The 12,151-nt window shown below is 37.5% G+C and overlaps 1 protein-coding gene across 3 annotated transcripts in view; it reads right to left on the bottom strand.

The window, feature by feature from the left end:
• xrcc4 (X-ray repair complementing defective repair in Chinese hamster cells 4) overlaps positions 1-12,151 on the bottom strand; it is a 381,970-nt gene that overhangs the window by 199,114 nt on the left and 170,705 nt on the right. For all 3 annotated transcript variants that reach the window (XR_009645997.1, XM_060844072.1, XM_060844079.1), the window contains 2 exons: positions 11,855-12,007; positions 10,070-10,197 (listed from right to left, as the gene is read on the bottom strand). Coding sequence is in view for 2 of the 3 variants with exons in the window: in XM_060844072.1 (XP_060700055.1) it covers positions 10,070-10,197; positions 11,855-12,007 (281 nt within the window). In the remaining variant the exon portion in view is untranslated. The remainder of the gene's footprint in view (positions 1-10,069; positions 10,198-11,854; positions 12,008-12,151) is intronic.

Below are 12,151 nucleotides of genomic sequence, written 5' to 3'. Positions count from 1 at the left end.
CTACCCTATATTTATCCCTGACTAATGCACCGAGCCTACACATGCCTGAACACTATGGACAATTTAGCATGGACAATTCACCTAACCTACACATCTTTGGATTATGGGAGGAAACCAGAGCACCTGGGGTAAACCTATGCAGACAGGGAGAATATACAAACTCCACACGGATAATCACCCAAGGCTAGATTTGAACCCAGGTCCCTGGCGCTGTGAGGCAGCACTGCCAACCACTGAGCCAACGTGTCATCCCATTGTTGTTCTTTCATGTTCACTTTTAGAGTTAAAGAATGAATTGATATTATTTCCTGTAAATAATGGAATTTGGGAGTTCTCCATCACTCATATTTTAACAGATTATGAGGTGAGGTGAGCTTTTATGGGTGTTTGGTTTAATGAAGAGAAGGGTTCACCACCATGCTGTAACATTACTTTGAGCTGAAGGCAAGTCCAGCCCACCAGTAAATTGGAGATATGGATTTTTCAATTCTGAAAAAAGTGTTTCATTTTGTTTCTTGTGAGTCAAATTGTTCACCAGTTTGAGCTGACTCTTGTATAAGACTTTAGAAACCAAAGTTTCTTCCAGAGTTTTAATATTTATTAACATTAGCAAAAAGCTGGCAGTCTTATGGCTTATGTGTTATGTACTTGCATTTTGTGTTTTCTTTGAAACAGGTCTGTTGGGTGGCTTCCCAAGCCTAAAAAAAATCTCCTGAAGTATACTGATCTCCTGAGCATCAGGAATCAGGAAGGGTCACGGTATGGGCATATGCAATCCAATGCAAAAGCTTTCCAAGAAAAGATGAAAGCTGACACCATACTTATGTTATAGAAGTCACAGGCATTGCCTCACAGTTCTTCGGATTTTCAGTCTTGCTGATATCACTTCAGCTCAGTCAGAATAACAGGATAGAAACCATCATGCTCTCAAGACTGTAAAATCAAAATGATCATCTTCTTCCTCAACTTGATAAGGATACAAAATTATGTGGGAAAGACTGTCAAGGATCTGTTTGTGTCCTGCTTCTGTGTGGTAGAGGTTGAGTCAGCTTCACCCACTCTTCAATGCATTTTCTCTATCTGGCTACAAATCATTTAATTAACTCAAAGTAAAAATTGGTAAATTTATGGAAATCCAAAAGTTAGTTTTTAAACTTTTGTCAAACCTAATTACACAGTCTGAATATCAGTGAAGCAGACCACTTTGGATCACAGGGTCAGAAAACCTACCAAATAATAATCCAACTAGAACCTGGATAATCAGACAGTGGCCTAAAAGGTTGAAGGTTCAGATGATAAATCGGGAATGGTGCCCAAAGACAGCCTGAAACATGGAACCAGTTCGTCAGGCCAAAGTGCCATTACAAGATTTTTCCTGTTAAATCTGTCTTCTGATTAGATATAAATATTTGAATCAATTGGCACAGAAGAAAGGACCAAAGTACCTTTTGTTGATGCAACATAGGCCAACTTAGTGATATGAATTCTTGATGTTTGAACAATAAACTAAATTAAACAATAAATTAACAAGCTATTTTGCTAAAGCAATGGGCAGAATCAGTCCCCTTTATTGATACCGATGCCATTGAAGTCACAATATGCAGACATTTACAATCTGAGATTACATGTCACAGGACAGATGTGCTTTCTCTGATCATCACACTTTATTCAAGCTCAATTCTGCTGTTGCTTTCCTGCCTGGCCATCCACCTCTCCCTTCCAATGCTACCTATGCCTCATTTTATTCCATCTCTCCATCAAAGGCTCTCTATAAAACAAACTCCTGGTCCTAAAATTTGGTCACTCCCCTCACGGTTCAGCATTTCTTACCTCTTGTTGAAGCACCTGAGGATATTTTCTCTGTATTGAATGCCCCAGGCTCAATAAGTTGCAGCAAAAAGAAAATACAGAAATAGTAAAGAGAAAGAAAGCAAGGCAGACAGAATATACACATTTGAAGATTCAAAGCACTTCATGGCCAATAAAATTCTTTTTAAAATGTAATTACCATTGTTTTGAAAGCATACTATCTTAGTGCAAATTTGTGTATGATTACCAAGTATAAGAGTGCCGAGAAGGCAGCAAGGGATAGTTGGATGAGAAAACAGACTGGAGTATGTGTCAAATATATTTATTTCATAGCCTCCATGAAATATATATTACTTTTTAGAAACTTATTAACACTTCCAAAATGAGAAGTAAACTATCACATTCACTATTTTCTGTGCTATCAGCACTTTGCATTATCATCTTCCTGCTGGTTTATAGGGGTCAAGAGGTTCATTTCCTCTCGTTAAGGTGCTAGACTGAGCTTATCACAACTAAATGTGGATTTGGTGTCCAAATTTACAGCAAACAAAGTAAAGCTGTTGCTAATGGAAAGTACATCCTTCCAAGCTGGGTGGTAATTGAAGGTACTTAACGTAAATGATGGCGTAAAGAATCTTAATTGCCAACAAGGAGGAAATCACTCCTGATTTTCTATATATGAAACCAATGGATGAACTTTCTCTTTAAAAGGTCATACTGGAAAAGATGATTAATAATAGTGTGTCTAATTATGCAAGAAGCTATTTATCAAATAATTCCAAAATAGCAAACAAAAAAGCTTTTGAGCTTATATACAAGCAGCTCAGCTGGCATTATGTTTAAAAATCTGTTGGAACAAAAAAATTACAGGGTTTAATGCTTTTTTGCATGGTGCAAGCAGTGTTTCTGTTCTGTACTGGGATTTCCGGCTTGTAGATAACTGGCACTACACAGTGTGGAACCGAGGCATTTGCACCAGAGGATTCAAATCTCAAGTTGAATAAACTATACATTCTATAGGAAGGGAAAAATCAGTCAAGGTTGCTCCTCCTAATTCTCATCATTCCCTCCTGCTAAAAAAAAGTGTATGTGTAAATAACAGAACAAGAAATGACTGGATTCAGCTGCAGTGTTCTCTCTCTTTCTGCATGATCATGCAGCCTAACAATATTTGCCATCACAAATGACACTTTCAAATTGCTACAAGCGTATGACTAATGCTCAAAGAATTATAATCTAACATAAATCTTTCCTTTTAGGTAAGGAGGATAACATTGGTTAAAGGCCAAGTAAATAATGTTCCAGGTGGCCAGCTTCAACAGGACCTTGACAGAAAGTATTCTTTAGAATCCAACAACTGTATTCAACAAGCAAGAAAAAAACATTTTAAACACTAAGTTTTACAACAGGACAGCAATTAACTGATATTGGTTAGTTTTTCTGTCTGCCATGTCAAGTGGTCAAAAAGACATCTGTGGACAAAAATTTAACTAAACTCAGATAGATAACTATCTAATTAAATTTCAAATTCCATTTGGAGAAACATGCCAATGTGCACAGAGTAGCATAGATTCACAGTGACTAATATAGTACAAAAAGAGGTCCCTGAAATCCCTCATATGAAAAGAGGTTCCTCGTATCCAAGAGGGTCATCAAATACCTATCTACTCCATTTTCAGCACTTGGCTCATATCTTTGGATGTTCTGGAATGCTCATTGGTTAGGCCACTTTTGGAATTCGATGTTCAATTCTGATCTCCCTGCTATAAGAAGGATGTTGTGAAACTTGAAAGGCTTCAGAAAAGATTTACAAGGATGTTGGAGAGTTTGAGCCATAGGGAGGGGCTGATTAGGAGCATCGGAGGCTGAGGGGTAACCTTATAGAGGTTTATAAAACCATGAGATGGATAGTCAAGGAGTGGTGGAGTCCAAAACTAGAAGCATAGGTTTAAGGTGATAGGGAAAGATGTAAAAGGAACCTAAGGAGCAACTCTTTCACGCACAGGGTGGTGTCTGTATGGAATGAGTACCAGAGGAACTGGTGGAGGCTGGTTCAATTCAACATTCAAAAGGTGCCTGGATGATTATATAAATAGGAAGCGTTTGGAGGGATTGACCCAAATGCTGGCAAATGGGACTATATTAATTTAGGATATCTAGTTACATGGACAAGTTGGACTGAAGGATCTGTTTCTGCGCTGTACATCTCTATGACTCCACCTAAATACTTCTTAGATGCTGTAATGGTTAGTCTCTGTCACTCTTTCAGGTCAGTTCCAGATACTAAACATCCTAAAGGTGGAAATTTCCTTCTCAAACCTATGCCCCCTGGTTTAGATCCTTCTACAAAAGGGAAACATTTACTTTTATTGACCTAACTTGTGCCCCCCTATTCTAAGGTGGGCAACCCTGCCTATGTAGTCTCTTCATAGCTGAAATGCTGCATCCAAGGCAACATTTTGGTGAACCTCATTTGCACTCTCTCCACTGTAATCACAGCCTTCCTAAAATGTGGTGACCAGAACTGCACACAATATGTCAGCTGCAGCCTAATATTATAGACAGCTCCATCATAACCTCTTTTCTCTTGTACTCAATGCCTTGACTAATAATAGCAATTGCCCCATATGCCTTCTTAGCCACCTTATCTAGCTGCCCTAATGTCTTCAAGAGTCCATGTTGATGCACACTCAGGTTACCCGATCCTCAGTATTCTATTGCCTTGTTTGTTTGCCTAAAATGTGTTACTTCACACTTTAGAATTAAAATCCATTTGCCACTGCCCTGCCCATCTGACAAGCTTGTTGTAGTGTCCGTAGTTGAAAGATTTCCTCCTCAGTATTTACCACACCATTAACTTTTGTGTAATTTGTGAACTTACTGATAAAACTCCTACATTCGTATCTCAATCATTAGTGCACACCACAAACTGCAATGGAACCAGCACCAACATTGCAGTATGTCACTGGACACAGGCTTTTTATTTCACAAAGTCAGCCTTCAACCTATGCCCCCGATACTAATCCAATTAGCCAAATTGTCCAGGATGTGAAGGGCTCTTACTTTCACAATGAGTCTCCACGTGATACCTTGTGAAAACCTTACTGGAGTCCGTGTAGACTATATCAACTTTGCTACCATCATCCACGCACAAGGTCACACATTCAACATGATCTCCTTAAGACACTTAAACAAAAGGAAATGCTGATTCTTTATAAACAAAGACAAAACTATCTTATATAAAAAAATCCTTCACAGGATACGAGCATTGCTCCTAAATCCAACATTTGTTATCTCTCTACAATGACATTTGAGAAGGTGGTTAGCCACATCGTTGAATTACAATAAGTCAATGTAGTGTAAGCACGCTCACAACCAAGAACCTAGTACAACTGAATGGAATAAGTGGGTATTTTAATGGTTGTCACGATGTCACTATTGGCATGCCACAGGGGTCAGTGTGATGGCTTTAATCCTTCAAAATTTAAAATAAATGATTTGGATGAAGACAATGAAGTGTTATAGCTAAATTTGCTGATGTCAAAAATATAGGTAGGAAAGGGATGATTTGGAGGTGCCGGTGTTGGACTGGGGTGTACAAGGTTAAAAATCTCAACACCAGTTTATAGTCCAACAGGTTTATTTTGTACAATGTTATACCCCACAACCACCTGAAGAAGCAGCAGAGCTCCAAAAGCTAGTACTTCCAAATAAACCCATTGGACTATAACCTGGTGTTGTGTGATTTTTAAATTGGTAGAAAAGTGAGTTGTGAATAGATCATAACAAGCCTACAAAGGGGGTACAGATAGGTTAAGTGAGTAGGCAAAGATACCGTTAATGGAAAAAACAAAGTGGAAAAGAGTGAAATTGTCCATTTTGGCAGAAAGAATTTAAAAAATTCATCTCAATGGTGAGAGATTGCAGAAAACTGAGGCAGAATGATCTGGTTGCCCTCATGTGTGAATTACAGGTCAGTATGCAGATACAACAAGTAATCAGGAAAGAAACTTGAAAGGGTTCAAAACAAAATTACAAGGATGTTGCCAAGGTTGGATAGTTTAAGCTGTAAGGAGAGCTGAATAGGCTGGGGCTATTTTCGCTGGAGCAATCAGAGGCTGAGGGATGACCTTATCAAAGTTCATTGACCATGAGGGGCATAGATGGGACGAATAGTCAAGGTCCTTTCCCTAGGGTAGGGGAGTCCAAAACTTCAGGGCATTTGCTTAAAGTGAGAGGGGATGTAAAAAGGACCTAAGAAGCAACCTTTTCATGCAGAGGGTGGTGCATGTATGAAATGAGCTGCTATAGGAAGTGGTGGAGTCTGGTACAGTGACCACATTTAAAAAGCATGTAGATTAGTATATGAATAGGAAGGCCAAATGCTGACAAGTCAGACTAGAATCATTTAGGATATCTGGTCAGATTGAAAAATTGGATCAAAGGGTCTGTTTCAGTGCTGTACATCTCTATGATTCTATAATAACATGACAATAAATAATAAATTGAAAAATTAGATAACTGCATTTAAATTGAAAAAGATGTGCAATAAATACACTAATCAAACTCAAATAGGACAAATTCTTCCGTCCAACCCAAAATCAAACCGACAGGATTGGTAAACTATGCTGCCAGTTCTTAAAATTGAAAATGTGATTTAAACTGACTTCAGTTCCTAACATGACTTGCTTAATCAATTAGCAAACACCAAATCAATATCACATGACATTTCACATCATATCCTGTCCAATTATATGAACAAATTCTGATCAGAACCACTCAATGGCATAAAAAAACAGATTGCATTCAAGATTTGATATGAATTCAGGTAAGAGACAACAGGCATTACGATGTACATTAAATCATTTTCTAGAAAAAAAGGACTCAGTATCAGTGGATGGCTATACTTAAGATGGAGGACATAGAAATTCAGGAACTTGTACGTCAGTTATGTTGACATTAGAAAAATACTGCAGTCCCACATAATAGAGAAAATTGAAGCGTACCCAAAAATGAGAGATTTAATAATGAATAATCAGCATTCATCCCAAAAGGAAAAAAAACATGTTTGATCAAATTTAAAATATTATTTGAGGTGGTAACAAATGTAGTGGATGTACAGTAGCGCCTCGACATACGAGCGACCCCGACCCTGTTCACGTACAAATCGGTTTACGAACAGGATTGTTTGTAAAATTTTGCTTCAATGTACGTACAAAATTCAAAGTATGAGTGAAGGTACGAATGCAAAAAGCCCGTGTGCGACCACATGGTTTCATTGCTCTGCTTTGCTACACGCTTGTTGAACGCAAAAGCTCTCGGGCCCCGTGTGATCTCATTCAGTTCGTCTTTGGCGCGTGCGCTGTGAACAACTGTCCAAGCATTCTTATGCTATCCGAACAATGGGAAAAATTGATTCAGTGGGGCCCGGAACAGATTAAGTTTGTAAGTCGAGGAGCTACTGTAATTTATCAGGATTTTCAAAAAGCCTACATTTTTGTCCGCCCTAACAGATAAATGAATAAGGTTAAAGAACGTGGGCGAGTGACATGGTGGATTCCTAGTTTACTTCAAGTTAGAACTAGAGCACACTAGTAATGGGCAGTTATTCAATGGGACAGTGGGAGATTGTGGATCATTGGCAGGACTATAGCTGTTCATAATTTACATTAATGATTTGAAATTTGGAATCTGTAACAATTGTTAAATTTGTGGATGGCTCCAAATTAGAAAGGGTAGTCAATACTGAGGAGAATGACAGCAAGTTACAGAAAGACATTAATACACTTCAAAAATGAGCAAACAATTGGCAAATGGAGTTTTATATCAATAAATGCGTAGCAGTTTATTTTGTTAGGACAAATAGTGAGGTTTATTATTACTTGGACAGAGTAAGTCTACATGAGGTCGAAAAACACATGAATCTTGAAATATACCAACCACTCCAAGTTCAAACCAAGCACTAGAAAGGCAGAACTGAAAAGTAGGAAATCGTACTAAACTTGTACTGAACTTTAGTTAGACCACACATTGTGTGTTGCATGCAGTTCTGGATGCCATATTATAAAAAGAATATATTGAGGGAATCGAGAGGGTGCAGAAAAGATTTACAAGATTGATACCAGGAACATATGTGTATCTGTTTCAGGAAGCAATTGTCTGGCTGGATTAATTTTCTCTTTAAAAAAAATGGGGTGACTTCATGCAAGTCTTTAAAATTATGTAAAATTTCATTGAGTGAATACAGAGAGAAGTTTTTCTCTTGTGGGCAAGAAGAGACCCAGGGCCAACAAAGTAAGGTAGTCACTAAAATCCAATAGAGAAAAAAAAAGTCTTTGCCTAAAAAGTAATGTGAATCTGAAACTCGTTATCATAGGGAGTGGATCAAACTAATAGTTTTGATACATTTAAGGGGATGCTGAACAAGATATTGAGGGAGAAAGGAATATGTCATTATAATTATAGACTGAAATGAGAAAAAAAAATGTTTGGAGGCACAACTAGAGCATAAGCAATTCATGGATTTAGTATATTGAATGACCTGTTCCTGTATTTATAGCCTACATAGTCTTATGCACATATTTAAATAAATTACAGTTTTACAAACTGCAATAATAGGAGATTCCAGTGAACCCACAGAGAGTAAATTGCTATCAGCAATCAGATTTTATTCTGTAGTTGCTCAATTACTAAAATGCTGAGCTATCCCTTTATATTGTGAGGGAATATAACTTTAAAGGCAACTTACTTTAACTAACACAGAAAATAAACAGAAACCCAAACTGAAAGGGAAATAGATCAAGTAAACAAAGAAAGGAAACTGACTCTTTGAGTTTACAAAGGAAGAAAAATAAACTTAAAGCTTCTGCCAAAGTGACCTGTTTAAATTATGTAAAAGGACACAGATCAGTCCAAGCTCAGTAGGTCTAGTTGATGAGTCCACAGACACAGTACAAGCAAACTGAAAAAAAACCTGAAGAATACAGAGTCCAAATCCAGAAAGGCAGAACATATTAGTGCAGCAGTATCTTTTGCTCCAAGATAATGTTGGTAGGTCCACCCCATCCAGACTGAGGTGAGCAGGTTCTGCAATGTGTGTAATGTACCGTGTGGACCTTGTACATGGAACCTGAGTACATTGTGAGTTGCTGTCATCTGAGGATCAGACTAGCCTCAAGAATGGGAGGAACTGAAATTCTTTACATGAAAAACAGAGTTTGCAATGAAATGTGATCACTAAAATCTGAGTGGACTGGTGAACCAATTTGTTAGTCCTGTCTTAGTTTATCTATCATTTAAAGTATAATTCATTCTTTATATTCTGATCATAAATTGCCTGTTAATTAATGTTTTACTCATTAATTTTGGATGTTAGAGTACGAGATAGATTATATTTAGCATTTACTTTGTTGAGTTTTAAATTATAAGAATTATGTTTTAATCTTGAGGCTTCATTATTTTAGTAAATAAAGTTGGTAACGTATAAATGCCGTATTTAGGAAGAAAGGTTACAGGTTTCTGCTGAGATCATAATCGTATTGACATTTTCTGCACTGTTTCAGTCATTCATTGGTAGTTTCTGGGGTGTCTTGATATTTGTCTATACTTTTCACAGACTAAGTTTCAAAAACATTCATGTTAGTAACTATAGTACAATTATTCATGCATTTGCTTAGGTATAAAATTACATATCTTGAATTTATGAATGAATATATCAAAGTTTGCCTTTGTGTTTATTCTTTTAGGAGAAAAAGGAAGTGAATTTACATTTCTTGTTAGATCAGAACTGATTGTCTGTCAAAGTGCCATCACATTAGAACACAAGTCCTGATATAGATTGTAAAACCATCATTAGAAAAATTTGAGTCTGTTCTAAATTAATAATACATATGCTCTCTGAAGGATAAATACTTTTAAAGCAACAGTTCTCAAACTGTACCAATTTTCTAGGAATGGCTTTTCCAATAAATAAATAAAAAGGTCATGGCTACAGCCTAAAAAGAGGGCTTGCAGAAAATAATACAACAATCCAGGGAAGTAAGTCTACCCAAATAAAAGTGCCTCAGAAAATGATTATAGGATCATTTTTCAGTATCTCTCCTCTGTTTTTACTTACTTAATTTAACACTGATTACATTACAACACACTTAACAGTCATGTTAAAAATGTTTGAATTGAAATTATACTCACAAGCAAATTATTAATTTAAAAACCAATTAATCTCACTCACAATTGGTCTTCCCTGCTATCATTTCCTTACCCTTGGTTGGCCCGGAAGGTTGAGACCAGATTCTATTTTCAGAGGTATGACCTTTGCTTTCTTCATCAGTGCTACAATCAAACTTTTCCTCAGGTACTGACACTTCTTGGTTAGTAGCAGCAACAGTCCTAAAACAAAAATCACACAAATAAAGCATTCACTAACAGTCTTCATTATTGCTCTCGAAATTTGTGGTGCCCTAATCGAAGTACTTTGTTGATGTTATATATTGGTAATGAAGTACAAAGTCAAATGCGATGGTAGACCAAAGTCTTTTTGAGCTATCAGTTTCAGTAAATAATACCATGCCACTTTTTTGTAGTAATTTTAACTTGCTCAAAGAAAGCAGATCAATGTACACAAAAAATGCTACTCCTGCAATGTTAATCTGAGGGCAGAATGTGGAAACTCGGAAAGTAACAGTGGAATGTGTCAGAAGGAGACCCCCAACAATATCTTCTTCCGGCTGGGTAACATTATCAGTAAACACTGGCCATCTCCCAGTGGGTTTTGTGAGAGGTGTAGATGCCTTCCTTACATTTGCTCCACATCAACTAAGACGGGGTCCCCAGGAAACAATGTCTACTCGAGTAGATGGTATTGCAGGAGGGTGGCCATGCTAACTGCAGGCTCCATATACTTGGGCCAAGCTCAATAAAAAAAACTGACTTTGTTACCAAGGATGCCTCGACAGGAAGGAACCCTCTACTTTTCCCTGTGGCATCTCAGGATGGCCACCTCGATCTTCAGCACTACCACATTGCTGGTGCTCTGATCAGGCTGACAGCTTTGAGAGACAGGGGGTGGGGGAAATGGGGGGATGGTGGGGTGGTGTGAGTCCATGCGGGACACTGTTCAGAGGGTCAGTGTGAACTTGATGGGCATAATGGCTTGCATCTTTTGGGATTCTATGATCAAATACATTATCGCCCTAAAGGCCAAATAAGTGACATAGGTGAACTGTAAGTTACTTTAAGACAGAAAAGTTAAAGAACCAGGTGTCATAGGACATTTATCTGTATTTTATACTGAATTGTCATGACCAAACATTTAAAATTAAAATCTATCGAAAATAATTTATTAAAAATTATTATACTAGCCTACATATGTACCTTACTGCAAAAAAACCTCCTAAAATACTTATTTTAACTATTTGGGATATGGTAACAATGATTGCTGGATTTCTTTCCTCTATAGCTGTCAGTTGGCTTTATGGTTATTAATAAGAAACATGCTGTTGAGTAAGAGAAGCATCTTAGTAAGGGTGGCACAGTGACTCAGTGGTTAGCACTGCTGCCTCACAGTACCAGAGTCCCAGGTTCAATTCCAGCCTCGGGCTGTGTGGAGTTTGCATGTTCTCCCTGTGTCTGCATGGGTTTCCTCCGGGTGCTCCGATTTCCTCCCACAGTGTAAAGATGTGCAGGTCAGGGGAATTCAGGTGAACTGGCCAAGCTAAATTGACCATAGTGCTAGGTGCATTAGTGGGTGGGTTACTCTTCAGAGAGTCGGTGTGGACTTGTTGGGCTGAAGGGTCTGTTTCCACACTGTAGAGAATCTAATCTAAAGGCTGACATACATCATTCAAGGTTAACATACTACTAATACAGGGGAAAAAAAAATTAAATAAAGTTATATTTAGCCTCTTGTTATTCTGGAAATAATTTATAATTAAATAAAAAGTTTGTGCTGCTCTGCAACTATGTACGTATGGCACATAAAGTCTTGTTACTCCACTAAATGAGCAATTGCATGCAATTACAGCAAACCTCAAATGCTAAAAGATACCTGTTCTGACTCTTGAATTCCACTTGCTCATCAATGCGCTTTAAATTCTCCTGTAAACTTCGAATTTTGGCCTTTTTCTCATTTAGTACTAAGGTGAAACGCGAATAGAGATCTTGCTCTAGTTCTTCTTTAGCCTTTACATATTTCTCCAACCTAATGTGAATACATGACAAGAAGCGCATAAAAACATGAAAAATAAATAATACTCCAGATAATATTTTTACATTTAAAATACAGGCTTTTTTGTCAGAATATCTGTACATAACGATATTAAAATTACACATCTCTGCACTACCA

This window comes from Hemiscyllium ocellatum, chromosome 2 (genome assembly GCF_020745735.1).
Source record: "Hemiscyllium ocellatum isolate sHemOce1 chromosome 2, sHemOce1.pat.X.cur, whole genome shotgun sequence".
NCBI classification, from domain to species: domain Eukaryota; kingdom Metazoa; phylum Chordata; class Chondrichthyes; order Orectolobiformes; family Hemiscylliidae; genus Hemiscyllium; species Hemiscyllium ocellatum.
The sequence above is the reverse complement of the archived record's forward strand: the minus strand, read 5'-3'. Positions and strand labels throughout refer to the sequence as shown.